Source organism: Quercus lobata, chromosome 2 (genome assembly GCF_001633185.2).
Source record: "Quercus lobata isolate SW786 chromosome 2, ValleyOak3.0 Primary Assembly, whole genome shotgun sequence".
In the NCBI taxonomy this organism is placed as follows: Eukaryota; Viridiplantae; Streptophyta; class Magnoliopsida; order Fagales; family Fagaceae; genus Quercus; species Quercus lobata.
In genome coordinates, this window is record NC_044905.1 from 24,827,528 (window position 1) to 24,846,995 (window position 19,468).

Genomic DNA, 19,468 nt, shown 5'->3' on the forward strand with positions numbered 1-19,468 from the left:
CAAGTTGAACTTGTATCTAACGTGACTTGTTCATCAAGCCTTTATTACAAAGTTTTAAACTTAATTTTTGTATTGACTCATTTTTAATGTATGTTTGTATACTAAATTTTCTATATTGTAGAGTGGTATTAATGACATTACTCATCAACTCAACAAGCAATTCTCATATAAATATTTTTAGTGCCAAATCTATACTACATAACATGTTGGGTAAATTAATATCCCCCTAAAGTATGAGTTTGGATTAGTTTTTTCCCCTCCTAACATTTTAGCTTATTTGCTTATGTATATCTTTTAAAAGCCTCAATTTTAAACTAATATTTTTTAAAGTAAAAATATAAACCAAAAAAATACGTATTTTAGGCGATTTTAACCTTATTTCATTTTTCATGTATTCTTTTGTATAGTTAATTATTAGGCTAGCAAAGTATTTGAATTAATTATCAAGTTATAAACTTGAATATTTTTGTGCTATTCAACTCCTTTTTTCTTTTACACTGTGTTTGGTTGGGGTGAATTTAGGGAGGATGGAAAACATAGAGAGGAAAATGCTGAGGAAAACAGTGTTTTTCACTGTTTGGCAAACTGAAGAAAATAGAAAGAAAGGAAAACCCACGAGATTATTTTCTCTCCCGGGCCCACAAATTTCTTCCTCCCAAATCGGGAGGAAAAGCCTGGAGAGAAAATTCTCTAATAGCACTTTTACCATAATGCCCTCTCCCACTTACCCTCTTGACAAACACAATGGCTGTTTTGGAATCAAGTAAAAAAAAAAGAAAAAAGAGAGAGAGCGAGAGCTGGAGAAAAAAAAGTGAGAATTGCTTGCTTACTCTCAAGTGCAGGAGATCGTGGCAATATAATTTTCGGAGTACCGAGGTCGAACCACAAGGAGCGGGGTAAATTCAAAGACAATGTAATTAAAAAAACTTTTGGTGAAGATGAAGAATAATTTTTGTCTGGTATTTGTAAACAAGAATAACAATGATAACTTATTTAAATCAATAATGTAAATACTAGGGCATCAGGGTGTTTTCCTATATCGATATGAAATTCTTTGTGATCTAAGAAAATATCTATTTCATAATTGATTGTTCTTATACAATTAAAAACTTATGATTCAGTTGAACTGAGACAATTCAAGAACGCATGATAACCTCGATTAATAATGCGGTTAGAAAAGTTTTCAGAAAAACCCATTCACTTTAAAACCTGATTTCTATTTGAAACTATTAGAAATTCATCTAAACAATAAGAAAAACATGATTGAACTTATTGAAAGCTAAGTTGCACGGACATGGACACGGACACGGACACGGACACGGGGATACGGCAATTTTTGAAAAATAAGGACACGACACGGCGGCGACACGACGGTTAAATAATTAATTAAATTTTATATTTAGACACATTTTTTAATATTTTTAGACATAAAATACATTTATATCTAGAATTCAAATTATGTAGAACTACAAATAAGTAAACTAACACCCAAAGTAGTACAATAATAAACATAAAATGTTTAAAGTACAAACCATAAAAGGATGACAAGTTCAACATCAAACTAAAAACATAAAAGGATAATAAGTTCAACATCAAACTAAAAACATAAAAGGATAACAAGTTCAACATCAAACTAAAAACATAAAAAGATAACAAGTTTTAAACTACAAGATTATCAAAGAACAACAACATCATCATCATCAACATAATCATTATTCTCAACAATACTTGTCTCCATCTCTGGCTCATCTAGTGTGAGATAAGCAACCTCAAGCAACCCAGGTCCTCCAAATGGCTCATCCCAATTATCTCCACCAATGTCCCACTTCTTAGATTCTCCACTATTGTACTCGGGCCTCCTCCTTGAAAGAAGTCGAAGATTAGAATGAACAAACACTAAATCTTCAGCACGTTTAGGAGTAATTCTATTCCTCCTCATAGAATGGATGAAGCCATAGGTACTCCAATTCCTCTCAGCACATGATGATGAGCAAGGCTGTTCAAGAAGTTTTAGAGCTAAAGTTTGAAGTATTGGTAAGGTAGACCCATAAGTTGACCACCAAAGCATTGGATTGTAGTTCCACCTATCCTCCATGTTATCCTCATCATAAACCTGTAATGAGTTAAACAAACCAAACTCCACATTAACTTTTTGCCTATCATCAGGATCAGGAAAGATCCTTTTGAGACACTTGTTTCTCTCCACTGAAATTTCAGCATCCTTATGTGGTGCAACACGACCTCTAACTTCCTCAATCCATTTAATAGTATAATACCTAGTTAAAAACAAATAAACAAGTACAACTAATGAGTTTAGTTTATTTATTTGGAAATACCTAAAGAATATAAACAAAAAGATTAAAGAGATAGAAAAATTACTTTGGATTCAAGGAGTGGGCTTGGCAATGAAGTGGTGTGCAATTTTTAGTCCACCGTTCAATAAGTATATTGTGTACCACATCATAGAATGGAGACTCCTCATAGTCTTCCTTGCCTTCATGTTGGTATATTTCTTTCTTCACATTTTCTATCATGGAATCCCACATTTCATACACCTTATGGAGAATAGGTGCATCCGTGTCAGCCACTTGGAGCATCTCATAAATAGGTTCTGTGAATCTTAGAATGTATTCAACCTTGTCCCACCACAAATCATTCAAAATATAATCCCTCACAGTTTGAGCTTTTCCTACGTCATCTTCTCTATATGACATCCATTCCTCACTAACAACCATATTTCGAAGATTTTGTTTTACTTGAAACAATCTTTTAAGCATGATAATTATTGAAGCAAATCGTGTTTCAGCAACAGCAAGTAACTTCAAAGGAGAATATGAATTAAAAATTGCTAATCTCATAGAATGATTTGTGATGAAAATACGAATGAAAGTTGCCTCATCTGAAACTTGTGCAATCCAGTTACATTCATTATATGCATCCTCATTCTGCAAAGAGTACTTAGGTGCACATATATTCTTCAAAGCCAAATTGAGAGTATGCACAACACAAGGTGACCAAAATATATGAGGATATTCAGCTTCAACAATAGATCCTGCAGCCTTCATAACAAACGCATTATCAGTAATAATTTGGACAACATGTTAAGGCCCAACCTCACCAACAACCTTTAAAAACAAGTCAGCAATGAAGTGCTTGTCTTTGTACTCTTTGGTACCATCAATGGATTTGATAAAAATTGGCCCTTTCTGTGATGTAGCCATAAAATTGATAAGTGGCCTTTTTTGTACATCTGTCCACCCATCACTTACAATGCTTAAACCCTTTTCTTTCCAAGTGTCTTTAATTGCCCTCAACAACTTCTCAATATGTGCCTTCTCTTTTTGCAACAAAGTTGTTCTTAATTTATTGTAACCCGGAGGAACATAGCCCGCTAAATTATTATTAGCTGCAAACTTGATCATCTCAATCCAATACGGGTTCTTAGCAAAGTGAAAGGGTAAGCCAGCAGAGTAAAATGTCCTAGCAATAAGACAATCTAATTGCTCTCGACATTGATTGTTAAAAGCCCTCTCCAAAGGAGAATTCCCAATCCCAACCCCTTTTTTTTTTGGAAAAATGGATGACTTGTAGCTGTACTACTCTCCCTACTATCCAAATTAGGACTAGTAGGAGAATCAGTTGGTAAAGACACTAACTTAGGCTTCTTCAATCTACGCGAAGATTCCTCAAATGCATCTTCTAATTTCTGCATTTCATTTTGATACTCATCTCCAACCTTGGCACATGCTTGTATTCCAAACTTAGGCAATTTTAACAAGTGTGCCTTCACCCTTGAATAAGACCCCTTAAAATTTTTTTCACAATAGTTACATCTAAAAGAAACATTCCCACCACCAACACTTGCTTTTTCTAATCTAGTAACATATTTCCATAGAGGAGCAGCATTCTCAGAAGATGATTTCTCATTCTCACTTTCTTTTTCAGGATTCATTTTAATAATTCACCTACAATATTTAACTTCAATAAATAAATAAAACTATAGCAGGGCACAAAAACAAATTTATAAATGATAAGTTATAACTAAAAAAAAAAAAGAAAAAAAGAAAAAAAAAAAGACAGAGGTCACGGCACCACAGCAACAGTAAAAAAAAAAAAAAAAAAAAAAAAATCAGACAAAACACGTTATATATATAAAAGTGCTTAACAGTAAACATTACACCCACCCACGCTAAAATTAACACTTGAAAGAAAGAATGAAAAAAAAAAAAAAAGCAGAGAGAACAGAGAAGAGGTGAATCGGACCTGTTGTCCGCGCCGAGAGAGATGGAGATCGGAAGGGACGGATGGAACGCCGTCGACGTCAGAGCTCGCCGATCGGCACGAGCTAACTCCGGCGAAGAGCAGACAGCAGCGGCAGCGAAGTGGGTTTCAGCAACAGAGAAGAAGTGAAGAACTTGAGTTTTGTGGTTTGAACTTCCAATTTTCAGATTCTAAAAATGTTTTATGGTTTTAGGGTTGTCACAGATCAACGGTAATGGTAAGTCCATCTGTCAAAATCTGTGCTTTTTTCCTTTTTTTTTTTTTTTTTTTTTTTTTTTTTTTTTTTTTTTTTTACTGATGGCGTGTCGGACGCGTCGGAACCGCGTCCGCGCCGTGTCGAAAAAAAAAAAAAAAAAAAAAAAAAAAAAAAAAAAAAAAAAAGGACACCGCCGGACACCGGAAACTGGCGCGTCGTCCCCGTTCCGGTGTCCGACACGTGTCGGACGCGGACACGACGCCAAAAATGGCGTGTCCGTGCAACCTAGATTGAAAGTATGGAAGAACTAATACATCAAAAGAAATCTAATTGAACAATCAAATATGTTATTGATAAATCCTAGAAAGAATCACATTGAATATTTATACCATATAGAAGAAACATAACCCCTAGCCCGAGCAAAGAGTTTAGGCTGCCATTAGAGAAAGAAAAATACAAGGTTTTCTCTGCCAAATTTCATTCTACACAGCCTCCCTCCAAACCCTAATGTCTAAGTGTCCAAAGAAAATAAAACATTTACTATTTTAATTTCCGTCCAGGTTTGCAGCAGTAACTTGTGAGTTAATTTCTGCCTTCAAAAATTGAGAATTTCGGAAAACTCAAAACTGGAAAGTTGTAGATATTTAAGTCACGGTTCCAACCCATCTAGCCTTGTATCAATTGGATTTTTGAGGAGAGAGATACACCCAAAATACTGATCAGTGCTCAAATCAGATTTTTCATTTTCAGGTTCTGCCTCTTTGATTTCTTTCCTTATTTGAAGCTTCCAATCATGGTAGATGATCCAAGCACTCCAGCTTCACCTCCTTAGATATTTAAGAATGGTCCTTTAGCTCCACTTTAATTCTAGTTTGGCCTCCATTCTCTCACAAATTCTTGTAAACTCATCTTTCTCACATGATTTCCTGAAAGTAGAAAATTACACACAATGAATAGCATCTTATTCAAGAAATTATGTAAAGATAAATAATAGGGACTAATGCAAATCATGGCTTAATTATACAAATTAAGCATAGTAATAAGGAGATAACGCCCATATAAATATATAACAAGAATACATTTTAAGGCGTTATCACACCCCCCAACTTAAATCTTGCTAGTCCCTAGCAATCCACAAAGCACCCATGTCTACTAAAAGTGAAAAATTAAAACTAAAATACAAGCCATTTTCGTAGGCTACACAACTGCACTTCCCATGTGCAGCAAGTCTTTGAACCCCTAGGTCACCCTAGTGGACGAGTTTACTCTCGTGAGGGTTTGCAGTGACTCTACCCACAAAAGTCAAAGGTTTCCTGAAAATTCCTGTAGCAAATGTTAGTCTGCTTTATCATTATATCATACAAATGAACTTTCAATTTTGAGTTGGAATACTATTCATCATATTAAAGAGCTTTCACTAGCTTCACTTTTGGAGTGTGTGTGTGCATAGCCCATCCAATCAAATTGGCTTTTCCAAACATGCATAGACCAAGAATAATCTAGATTAGAGCCTTTACTCCAAAACCTCTCTTAAGTCATCAACACTCTGAAAGAACACATATAGAAGTAATGGTTTCTCTCTTCAAATCACATGTGAACAAAAAGGAAAGAAGAAGTTTTAAGAATATCAGATGTGTATACAAAAACAGCCACTAAAACAATGGAAAAAGATCTCTTGGAAAGGATGTTGAATTCCTGGAAACATGAGATTAATACCATTCTCATTCCTAGTTTTTATCTCAAACACATACCAGCCATGCACCTTTAGGATCAAGTAGGACTTTAAGCTTAGCAGGGGTATAATCTTATGGCTAGGTAAAGGCAAACTGCTTTCTTTGAAATATAAGATATATGAATCAAATGCAGAAAATTCAAGCCAAACCCAACTCATAGCAGTAACAACCAACTTGAATCAAAACAACCTTTACTCAATCATATAATGCTTCTGAAATACATAAAAGATGTGTAAGACACCAATGATTTATTGATTGATTATGTATGTCTCCTCTTTCTTTTTCTTTTTCTCTCTCTCTTTTTTTTTTTTTTTTTTTTTTTTTTTTTCTTTTTTTTTTTCTTTTTGATTTTTTTTTTTAATTTTTTTTTTGAAGAAAAGAGAGACAATGGTGGTATCTAAACACATCAATTACTCAAAACTTGAACCCCCATGAGATGAGAATACCCATAAATAAAAATGTTTTGCGGTATTGTAGAAGTATTTCTCATGGCTCAAATGATGGTGACAATGGTTAATGTAAAGGTAGGCTGAATATTTGTTTAGCTGGTGACAAAAGATTGATGGCCTTAAGCTCTCATCTCCTAAAATTCCACATAAACCAGCATGCCTAAGGATAAAAATAAGTAAGATCATGGTATATCTCCCCATAATGTTTCCAGTAGTCAATCAAAAAATATAGAGATCTTTTACAAAAACTGAAGTATATGAGAGAAATTTAAGAGTTCAAACAAAGATATACCCTCACAAAGAAAAGTAAGGCTCAAGAACTCTCCATATGGGTTGAGTTTCAGCTTATATCTAGCTTGTTCATGATCCATGCATATCTAACATCCAACTGTCCACTAACCTGGCTATTGTGCTCAAACGTTTCCAATTGTGCTCTTCATGAAAGAGTCTTAATATAACAAATAGTATAACCCCTAGCCCTAGCAAAGAGTTTAGGCTGCCATTAGAGAAAGAAAAATACAAGGTTTTCTTTGCCAAAATTCGTTCTACACAGCCTCCCTCCAAACCCTAATGTCTAAGTGTCCAAAGAAAATAAAACATTTACTATTTTAATTTCCGTCCAGGTTTGCAGCAGTAACTTGTGAGTTAATTTCGGCCTTCAAAAATTGATAATTTCGAAAAACTCAAAACTGGAAAGTTGTAGATATTTAAGTCACGGTTCCAACCCATCTGGCCTTGTGTCAATTGGATTTTTGAGGAGAGAGATACGCCCAAAATACTGATCAGTGCTCAAATCAGATTTTCCTTTTCAGGTTCTGCCTCTTTGATTTCTTTCCTTATTTGAAGCTTCCAATCATGGTAGATGATCCAAGCACTCCAGCTGCACCTCCTTAGACATTTAAGCATGGTCCTTTAGCTCCACTTGAATTCTAGTTTGGCCTCCATTCTCTCACAAATTCTTGTAAACTCATCTTTCTCACATGATTTCCTGAAAATAGAAAATTACACACAATGAATAGCATCTTATTTAAGAAATTATGTAAAAATAAATAATAGGGACTAATGCAAATCATGGCTTAATTATACAAATTAAGCATAGTAATAAGGAGATAACGCCCATATAAATATATAACAAGTATACATTTTAAGGCGTTATCAAGAATGAGAGCACTTCTTAAATGAGGGAGAAAAAGAAAGAAAAGAAGGGGGAGATAAAGAGATAAGGACAAACGTGTATGGAGGAAGAAAAAAAAAAAAAAAACAAACAAACAAACAGAGAGCGAGAGCTGAAGAAAAAAAATGTGAGAATGAGAGCACTTGTTGAATGAGGGAGAAAAAGAAAGAAAAGAAGGGGAAGATAAAGAGATAAGGACAAAAGTGTATGAAAAAAAAAAAAAAACGTATGGATGAAAAGGACATACGTGTATGGAGATGAAAAAAAAAAAAAAAAAAAAAAAAAAAAAAAAACCAAACAACGTGTTACGTATGGATGAAATGAAATGAGAGAAAGGAGAAATAATATAAAGAATAAAAAATCCTAGAAATGTTACCACAATATTTTCATAATATTTTCACAATAAATTTTAAGTAACAGATTGTTATTAGTTAATATTGGTGAGTAAAAAAATAATTTCAGTGGTGGGTTCGAAATAGAACTAGTAACAACTTTTTACATAAATTTTGTTGTGAAAGTATTGCGAAAAATGTTGTGAACGTAACACTTCTCATTGAAAAATATAATTGTTGGTAAATTTTATATTATTTAATGAGTACAAATAAATTTATTTCTTACCTATTATGTAACAAGGGTATAATAGTCAATTTATATAAACTACATTTTCTATCTTCTCACTTTTCCTTTCAACCAAATAAAAGAGTTTTCCACTTTCTTACTTTTCCATCCCTCCAACCAAACACACATGAGGGAAAACTACATATTTTCCATCCTCCCACAATTTTTCATCCTCCTACTTTTCCACTTCTCCAACCAAACGGACCCTTAGTGTTTTTTTTTTTTTTTTTTTTTTTTTTTTTTTTTTTTTTTTGTGAAAAAATATGAGATTAAAAAGTGAATAGCATTCACTTAACTTATAGAGAGGTTATATTTGTACTTATTCTTCTAATTTCTATTGCAACTATGAAACAAACATTTTTAATCGTGAGATGATGAGTCTTGTTCACGGTATCATGGTGAACGTTTCTATCATTTGATTTAAAAAAATATAATGTATTACAATTTTCTTTTTTTATATGATTTATTTACTTATTTTTCTTGCTTACTACGCTATTTGTTGTTTAACAATCGTGATCCATTAACATCAGTTTTGGATTTAACAATCGCCTATATATCAAAATGCGACGCATGTTTTTGCCAGAGAAGGACAGCAAAAATTGGTCATGTAATCATGTTTGTTCGAGTACTGCGGGTCAGTATGCGTTATAAAAGGAGCTGTAAAATATGGAGCTTATGTACGTACTACTAAATAGGAAAATAGAAGATCTTATATATGTTAGTATAGTCCACTTGGCATTAGGTTTTTTTTTTTTTTTTTTTTTTTTTTTTTTTTTTTTTTTTTTTTTTAAAATCAAATATATATATATATATAATATATATATATATATATATATATTTATATTTTTAAGGATAAATATACTTTAACCCACTTTTAACAAAAAAAAAAAAAAAAAAAGTTAAATAAATTAACGCCAAACACATATATAATAATAGACTTGAAGATAAGAAGACAGAATATTAACTATAACATCGATTTTTTAAAAACAAGTATCCCAATTAGTTGCTTTATTAATTACAAAAACCAAAGACATTGATGCAGACGAGAAAAGCTGCAGATTCTCAGTCGTAGATGACGACTGCTTTATTAACACTGAAACTCCATACACACACGTAGGAGCTAGGACACACATCCTTTTCTATATTACTATCTAAAAGTAACATATATATATATATATATATATATATATGACACCACCGCCATTATTGTCTTCCTAGCAACAACTTATGCAGAACCAAAGTATATTATGGTTCAGGCATCAAGCATAATATTATAGCAACATAAAGCAGCAACTTTATTATTTGGGACACAGTTACATATATTACTAAGTATTAGTGAATCAATTATATCCTCCCCGCCCAGTGGTGTTGTAGCTGTTGTATCCTGATCGCCCGGTGGTGTTGTAGTCCGCTTGAAGGAGCCTGCGTCCTACAATTAGGAATATTATGTTGTCAAATACTTGGATAGACACACAAATGTTGTAAATTTCTCTGTTTCCTTACCAAAGTTATGATCATTTAAAATTAAGAAAGAAAGGATAAAAGGGCAGCCAAGAAGTTTTATTTCTTTTCTTGACTTTTTAAGTGCTTGATCTGAAAAAAATGGTTGAGGTGCTTATGCTGTCACGAGGTGATAAAGCTAAATTCCACTGTGTTTGAGCATTCACAATGAATTCAATAATGTTCTAGCTGAAATTTTATTAGGAAGTCCTAAAAAAAAAAAAAAAAAACAATCTTTTTAAATTCACTTGACAACAAACTCTCTCTTCTTTTTTATAATCCGTATAAAGATTATATTTGTATTATTTGTTTATTTATTACCAAACATTATATTTTTCACGCATTAAAAAATGGGAAAAAAAATATTTACTTCTCACTCTCCCTCCTCCACCTCCCTTCAACACCATGATTGAGCCCACCGCAACCACTTCCACAACTCAAACCCTCAAGATCATGGTCGGAGCGGACTCCTTCTGGTGCGCCTTGAAGGACACCCTCGTCTCCCACCTCTACTCTCTCAACATCAAAGTCAAAGATCTTGGCACCTCCACCTACTACTCTATTGAAACTCTCGAACTCTTTGCCTGCGGCGCTGAGAGAGAGAGAGTTCATTGTTTATGCTCTTATGAAAAAATGGATTTGACAAAACAAAATTTGGGAAAAGATTGGTTTGATGAGTTCATTGTTTATGCTCTTATAACTCCAATAGCTTAACTATATATCTAAGCTATTAGACAATTTATGCAAAACAGATAAGCTTAGATTTTGGAAGGAAAATGCTAAAATTAATGTCGGAGCTAGAATTTCGAGTTAGGAGAAGCCGATGATCTGTGGATTGTGATTGTTTGGGCTAGTTGATATGTGGAGGAGTGGCCAAGATATTAGAGGGAGGAGGGGCCGAGTGTTAGTTTCCTTGGGACCGATTTGAATTATACCCTTATATATTTATATATATTCCTTTTGCAACTCAGGGGACAGGGCCCTAGTGTGCATCCCTGATTAACAATACAAATTTTATTATATCAAAGGCTAACAAACTATTCTAACAATAAATGTGATTGATGCTATTTTAACAAAATACTAAATGAGGATTTGAATTATTTTTTATGATCAGTAATAGATAAATTCATAAAACCCTTTTTTTGTGATAGATAAGTTAGAATCTCAGTTTATAAAGTCTACTTCATAATAATTACTCTTATTATTAGACTAAAATACCAATTAAGCTATCTAGAACCCATATAAATTCGCAAGACTTAACATAACAAAATTTATAGTATTTATAAAAACTAATTAGTATCACCAATTTGAAAAAGGGGCTAGCAAAGAGATTGCAGTTTTAAAAATAAATAGAAAGGTTTAGCGTGCTAAATGAAACATTTGAGCCAAGTGGATTAAAAGATGCTAAAAGAAGGCCATTTTCTACAAACCAAGCTTAAGTTCTGGCACCGCATTATGAACCACAGCAGTAGCCACCTCAAAGGAAATGAGGAGCAGGATTGCAAGAAGAGCAGCCAAAAGCAAAAACTTTGTGGCCCTATTAGCAGCCATTTTTTCCATACTAATTTCAGATGAAGATGATAATTTTTGCTTAAGAAAACAAAAATCTAGAGTGAAGATTACAGTGGGAAGTGTTGGGCTAAGAACACATATTTATAGGTTTAGATCGATGAGGATTCTGTTAAGATTACTATATTGGGAAAGCAACTGTTTACTATAAAAAGATGTGGTAGCGGGACTTGGGAAAATATACAACTTGGTCGATGCCGGTCAAGTTTATCAGTATAACGTGTCGTCTTCATGACTTCCCATTCCATTGTTATCCAAACTTCAAATTTTGCAGCTTGTAAATATGGGTTTGATATAGATATGTATAAAGTTTGCCGGTCAATCTTCACTGCTATATATATAACGACTGTGGCTGCTCTGGAAATATTTTTCAGGGTTGTTATTATTGACCAAAATTTAATCAAAATAAAACTTTATGTATTGACCAAAACACACACAGTTTGACAATTTTATGGGTTTGATATAGATATGTATAAAGTTTGCTGGTCAATCTTTACTTCTATATATATAACGACAGTGGCGGCTCTAGGAATATTTTTCAGGGTTATCATTATTGAACAAAATTTAATCAAAATAGAACTTTATGTATTGACCAAAATACACACACACAGTTTGACAAATTTCTTCGAAGAATTTTTTTATTTTGAAATCTTTGCATGATAGTTTCATTATCAATGTTACAAGTTTCATCTCTTTCAAAACTTTAGTAAGATAAAAAATTTGTTGGGATTTTTTTGTTTTGTTTGTAAGGACCTAGTATATTGTTTAAGGGGCCAAAATTTAAAGACAAAGTTTGGCAACAACTCTCACTAAACAAATTAACATAACTATATATTTTGAAAATCTAACCATTGCGTTGGTTTTTAGACCCCTTAAAACACAATTGTATTAACCTAGGTAATTAGCCAAGTTGTTACTTAGTCCAATTTAACAAATCTAGGTTATTACAATCACAAATATTTATGCAAAGCAACGGAAAGATAAATAACACAAAGATATGATCATCCAGGAAACCAAACGGGTAAAAACCTGGGGAAGATTTAACCTAGTTATCCTCAAGGTAAACTTGAATCCACTAACTTGAAAGAATCGAAATTCATACAATAAAACTTACAAGCCCCCATGCTCGACTTCTTATTGCTACCCACCAGTAGAACTTATTGACACGACCACGTGCAAGCTCCGAATTCACGGACTCTTTCTTTCTTGGATTCACCACCAGATACAAGCACATCCGCTTGTGTTTCTTTAAGCTTCAATGGCAGCAACTAAGTTGATCATCAAGATGTAGATAAAATCTCTTCTTTGAAAATCCTAAGTTTGTGTAAAGGAAAGCTCCTCTAGATCTCACAAGAGATTTACACAAACAGCAATATGAGCAACACTAAAATGTGGCTAGGATTTGCCTTTTATACTCAGGACAAATTAGAAAACCCTAAACGTTTTAAACAACTAGGGCTGAGTTGGAAATCTGCAGAAAAACACATTATGCCCGAGATTCGATCGATCGAGCCTAAGCTTCGATCGATCGAGCCAGGCCGAAATGCATAGTAACTTCTGCATTAGCCGATTCCAACTTTACATAAAAGATACAACTTCGAGCAAGACTAAACATTTCTAAACACATTGTTTTGATCATGGTTTGCCAACAATACACATTAGAGTTCTAAATACATAAAAACCTAAGTCTTTAGAACCTAACAAACTCCCCCTTTGGCAATCCGTGACAAAACACAACTAGAAGCTCAAAATTTACAAAGAAAAGCTATTTACAAAGAAAAGCTCTTTACAAAACAAATGCTCATAAAACAAACTAAATCTTAACTACTATCCATCAGTTGCAAGTGTAGACATCAGCTCAATTGAATCAACCTGTATATTTCCTGAAACACTAAATAAAATGCATAATTGCATGTGTGGAAAAATACAAGTAAACAAAATAAATTCTTGATTTCAAACAACACACAATAAAGACATATATCAATGAAAAACTCAAAAATATAAATCAATAAACAGTTGAAAATAAGAAACATATAAAGCAATAAAAGTAACTCCCCCTAACATGAATATCTCAACAAAAATATGGTAAGAGCTAAAAAGATAAAATACAATGTGAAGCTTCTAGATACAATCTAAACTCCACAGGCTCTAACCAACAAAAAACTCTCCCCCTAAAGACAAAAACTCTACAAGCTCAAATACGTACTCCCCCTTTTTGTGACGGAATGCCAAAGGGCAAACAAAAGCCATCATCAAAAGGGAGGTGGTGGGGAAGATCGTCTAAACTGTGCCAACTTTGTGCGCAAAGTACGGATCTCATTGAGCACGTCCACCAAAATCTATCCATGAGCCGCTTGAACGGTCAAGACATGATCCAACGTACGTCGAATGTTCGAATCATCCGAAGTAGTCGGTGGAGGAACATTAGCATCAGCAGCAGCAGCAGCAGCACCAGACGTCTCAGCAGTATCAGCACCTGTAGAAGAGGGAGGAGGGGGAACAACATCAGATGACACACCTCTAGGACGCGAAGGAGCAACTCTTAAGTGAGCAGCCCTCTGCCTAAGAAAGGTGGCACCTATGGGAGCAACAACAAGAACAGGCTCACCGGAAGGAAAACCATCTAGACCTAGAAACAGTAGAATCCTATGACTGAAAATAGGATGAATAAGTGCATGTACTACGATAGAACTCCTATGAACCTCGTTCAAAGAATGAAGGAACAGATGAGGGAAACTGATAGACGCACCAAAAACAAACGCATACAAAAACATATATTGCTCTAGAGGGTTGGTGTGGAGATGAGAAATAAGCCACAACGAATGACACGCTGTCCTAAAGAAAAGACAGACAGTCTCGGTAAGCTCAGCGGACGTGATCCGAGGATCAAAACCCCACTGGATAAAAGACCCAGTGATGTATGACATGACAACATCTAAGGGTGGAGACTCATCATAGGGATAGTCAGGCTCCCCAACAACCGGAACCCCAAGAGTTTCAGCCACTATCCGAGGGGTAATGGTGAACTCAACATCTCGTATCCAACTCCTAACAAGAGTGTTGGAATCATAGACGTGGCAAGAGAGATTCGAGAAGAACTCTCTAATCAGGGCAGTCAGGGGTGGATGATCTATCTCTAAGAGAGACAACCAACCTCTAGACTCAAAGTTAGCCCTAATGGCCGGATCAATCTCATCTAAAATCACAGCCCTAAAATCTCCAAATCTTACGCTTACAGTTCAGAGTCTCAAAGGCCTCTCTGCTTTTATCATTCTGAAACACCTCACTCCTAGAGGGAGACTCAGAGGAAGTGGAGGGGGTCCTATGGGCTCTAGTTTTCGTAGGCATGGTGCTAGGATAAGGACCAAGACACAAAGCCAAAAAAAAAAAAAAAAAAAAAAAAAAAAAAAAAAAAAAAAAAAGGGCAGACTGCAAGTTAGCACAGAAAAATATAGAACAAAAATCTATATGATGCATGAACAAATTAAATGGCATGATGCATGTCCTAATGTAGTACAATTAAGTTCAAATTTACAAAATTGGCTTGAGCATAGAGTTTCTAACACAAAAATCCCAAAATTTTGAAAAACCACTTGATCAATTTGAAAGAAATTGACTAATTGATCATCATACAAGATAGATTTCAGAAAATAATGACCAATTACATCAAATCAACAAGCCAATTTCATCAATTTAACCAAATTTGAACAAAATCTCCAACTCGGGTTAATTACAAGCCCTAGAATTTTCAATTCCTCAAAAAACCACAAAATTGATCAAATTAAACCACAGGGATCATGATTATAACATCCTAGAACAAAAACCCAATGATCAATTTCACAAAATACGGTTTGTATCATTAACAACCCCAAAATATGCTAAGTCTGAAAATAACCCTTCAATGCATGAAAAAATGCATGTAAAACATAAAATAAATGAAAAAGAGAGGGTAATATGGACATACCGGCTTATGAAGAGAAAAACCTTGCAAAAAGATTAGCCGAAAACGACAAAAAAATCTCTGTGGAGCCTTGCCAAGTCGGAGAGAGAGAGAAAGTTTTGAAAAAGTTTTGAAAAAGTGAGAGGAACAAGTCAAAACTGATATTTTTAAAAACCTGATTCACGAGTTTCGATTGATCGAAAATCAGTTTCGATCGATCGAAATAGACAGAGGCTCTTTAAAAAAATTTAAAACAATTTCGATTGATCGAAAATTAGGTTGGATCAATCGAAATGGACAGAGGCTCACAAAGTTTGAGAAAAGAAAACACAGTTTTTGAAAAGACATTTAGGAACAACTCAAGGCATTGACATGAGGAACAAAATGCATGAATATGTGATGATATGATTTTCAAAAACAAGAATTTAGGCCCAAAATTCCCAAAATTAAAATTTCTTGCATTCTCTATAAATTTTCAAGCATCAAATCAATTTTGCACAAAATTCAAAGTATTTGCAAAACTTGATTGGTCAGACCATAAACACACACAATAACATGTACAATGTTTAGCAAAGAGTAACTTATGTAATGTGTGTAACTAGCAAAAGTTTGAGATACATGTGAGGTGATATGTGAATAGCAATCAATCACAAAGTCTACAAAATTCATCACATAGAATTTAAAAGAGACTATCACCTAAAGAGTTACATCATATAACTCTCACATCTCCTAGATCATAAGCTTGCAATCATGTAAGTTTCTTGAATTTTGCCTCATAATATACACACCAATTTTAATTCATGTGATTTTGGTATCAAGTCTAATAGTACACACCAATTTTAAGTATTAAGCAATTAAACCGAGGCTACACCTTATGTTCTTTTTGTGCATGTGCTACACTTTCTAGAGCATAAAATCTTACAATATGCACTAAGGTGTTCATGATTGGTTAGTGAACAGTGGTGAAATGGTTATTTATGCCTTTCTCTAAAAGTTCAAGTCCGACAGTCAAAAACATGTGACTTCAAGATCAAGACAAAGTGATCAAAAACCATAAACATCTTTCTCACACAACATGCACTACAAAACTTCAACTAGTAATGTGCAATAAGTAAGCTCATCAAAGCTAAATAAGGTACAAAATACATGTTATGTAAAAATAAATTGACCAATCTTTTTCTCAAAAACCAAGAAACTAGTGCAAAACACAATTTGCTTTTTTTTTTTTTTAATTTATTTTTTTTATATATTAAAAAAATACCTAGAATGAAATGCATGAATGTTATGCAATGCAAATCCTAGAAAAAAAAAAAAAAAAAAAAAAAAAAAAAAAAAAAAAATCAAAGAACAATGATCACAAAGGGTAGAGCAATGAAGCACAAGGACCAAGAAGGTCAAGACAGATCAGGGACACAGAATCACACCAATTACTTGACGAAGTGTCTCAAACTTACTTCTATCAAGAGGTTTGGTGAAGATGTCAGCATTCTGACGTTCAATAGGAATATACTCAAGACACACAATTTTTCTCTCAACAAGATCCCTAATAAAGTGATACCTAATCTCTATGTGCTTAGTCTTAGAATATTGAACAGAGTTCTTAGATATGTCAATAGCATTGGAGTTATCACAGTAAACAACCATGGTAACTTGGGATATCCCATAATCAGTTAAAACCTTTTTCATTCAAAGAAGTTGTGAGCAACAACTTCCAGCAACAATATATTCTGCCTCAGCAATAAACAAGGACACATAATTTTGCTTTTTACTCATCCAAGCAATGAGATTGGCTCCAACATGAAAACACCCACTAGTGGTGCTTTTTCTATCATCAACATTACCAGCCCAATCAGAATTAGAAAAACCAGCTAGAGACAAATTAGACTCTTTACTATAAAATAATCCATAATCACAAGTTCCACCAACATATTTAATGATTCTTTTGACAGCATTTAAGTGTGAAACTTTAGGATTAGATTGAAATCTAGAACAAACACCAACACTAAAGGCAATGTCAGGTTGACTAGCAGTCAAATATAGAAGGCATCCAATCATACTTCTGTATAATGTAATATCAACAGACTCACCTGACGGATCATTTGCTAATTTTGCATTGGTGGCCATTGGTATTCTGGCATGTGCAGCATTGTCTAGTCCAAATCTCTTGACTAGATTCCTTGCATATTTTGCTTAGTTGATGTAGATCCCTGAGTCCGTTTACTTCACCTGTAATCCCAAGAAATAAGTTAGTTCACCAACCGTACTCATTTCAAACATAGCCTTCATTTCATCTGCAAAAGAATGCGCAAGAGAGTCATTAGTAGCACCAAAAACAATATCATCAACATAAATTTGAGTTACAACAAAACTGTTCTTATCCTTTCTTATGAAGAGAGTAGTGTCTGCAGATCCCCTTTTGAAGCCATGCTCAGTGAGATATGCAGTCAATCTATTATACCAAGCCCGTGGAGCTTGTTTCAAACCATACAGAGCTCTCTTCAATTTATACACATCATCCGGTCTATGAGGGTCAACAAAACCTTTCGGTTTTTCAACATATACTTCTTCTTGCAATATTCCATTCAAGAAAGCACTTTTGACATCCATTTGATATAGCTTGAAGTTCAGATGACTAGCTATAGCCAACAATATCCTAATGGATTCCAATCTTGCTACCGATGCAAAGGTCTCATCAAAGTCAATCCCTTCCACTTGTGTGTAACCTTGAGCAACAAGTTCTTGATTTATTTTTTATAACAGTGCCATGTTCATCTGATTTGTTCTTAAAAATCCATTTAGTTCCAATTACATTTACACCCTTTGATCTAGGAACTAATTCCCACACATCATTCCAAACAAATTGATGAAGTTCTTCATGCATAGAGTTTACCCAATCAGCATCTTCAAGTGCCTCATCTACCTTTTTGGGTTCAAATTGGGATAAATAGCATGAGTGTGTAATTACACTTAAGGTTTTTGACCTTAATCTCATGTTATCATTCAAGCTTCCCAATATATTTGAGGAGGAATAATTAAGCCTTACTCTAGAGAAAGAACCTTTAACTAGAGCTGTGGATGTACCTTTCTGTTTTGATGAAGGACTAAACTCATGTTGAGCCTATTGAGTCTTATGAACCGAAGTGGATGGTTCAGGACTTGATGGCACAAAAATTGCATCATTCAACACCATTAACTTCTCATCACTATGATTCCCAACATAATCAACAGGAAGTGAGTCATTAACCTCCATAGGCTTATCTTGAACCGGAGCAGTACTTTTTGAATGTGCTTCTTGATATACTTCATCATTGATCACAACATTTGACGATTCCATGACAATTTTGGTTCTCAGATTATACACTCTATATGCTTTACTAGTAGAGGAGTACCCTAGAAAATATCCCTTGTCACTTTTTGCATCAAATTTTTCTAAGTTTTCTCTATCACGTAGAATGTAACAATCACTACCAAATATCCTGATATACTTAAAAACTAGCTTCTTTCCTCTCCAGAGTTCATAAAGAGTCTTCTTGGAATCAGGTTTGAAATACACTCGGTTGAGTGTATGACAAGTAGTGTTAACTGCTTCTCCCCAGAAGGATTTTGGCAACTTTTTATTGTGTAGCATAACATGTGCCATCTCCTGAACAACCCTATTTTTCCATTTAACTATTCCATTTTGTTGTGGTTTCTTGGGTGAAGAGAACTCTTGATGTGTGCCTTGTTCATTGCAGAAGGTGGCCAGCTTGGTATTCTCAAATTCTCTTCCATGGTCACTTCTGATCCTGGCTATCACAATATCTTTTTCAACCTGCAATTTCTTACATAGATGTATCATCTTCTTAGGAGCCTCAACTTTATCTTTCAAAAGCACAACCAAAGTATATCTGGTAAAGTCATCCACAACCACTAGAATATATTTCTTTCCTCCTAAACTCTGAACTCGAGCAGGACCCATCAAATTAATGTGCAGTAACTCCAAAGGTCTTGAAGTTTGAACATTAGCTA

The 19,468-nt window shown here is 34.2% G+C and overlaps 1 protein-coding gene and 1 long non-coding RNA gene across 2 annotated transcripts; both read right to left on the reverse strand.

The window, feature by feature from the left end:
* Positions 1-1,675: 1,675 nt before the first annotated feature.
* On the reverse strand, positions 1,676-3,952 carry LOC115961849. The gene is made up of 4 exons (XM_031080760.1): positions 3,601-3,952; positions 3,114-3,496; positions 2,380-3,059; positions 1,676-2,276 (listed from the first exon to the last, which is right to left on the reverse strand). The coding sequence occupies exons 1-4, from the start codon at positions 3,950-3,952 to the stop codon at positions 1,676-1,678; spliced, it is 2,016 nt and encodes a 671-aa protein (XP_030936620.1).
* A 5,489-nt stretch (positions 3,953-9,441) lies between these two features.
* Positions 9,442-11,617, reverse strand: LOC115978424. The gene is made up of 2 exons (XR_004088710.1): positions 11,382-11,617; positions 9,442-9,880 (listed from the first exon to the last, which is right to left on the reverse strand). It is a non-coding gene; the product is annotated as an uncharacterized LOC115978424 (long non-coding RNA).
* Between the last annotated feature and the right edge of the window lie 7,851 nt (positions 11,618-19,468).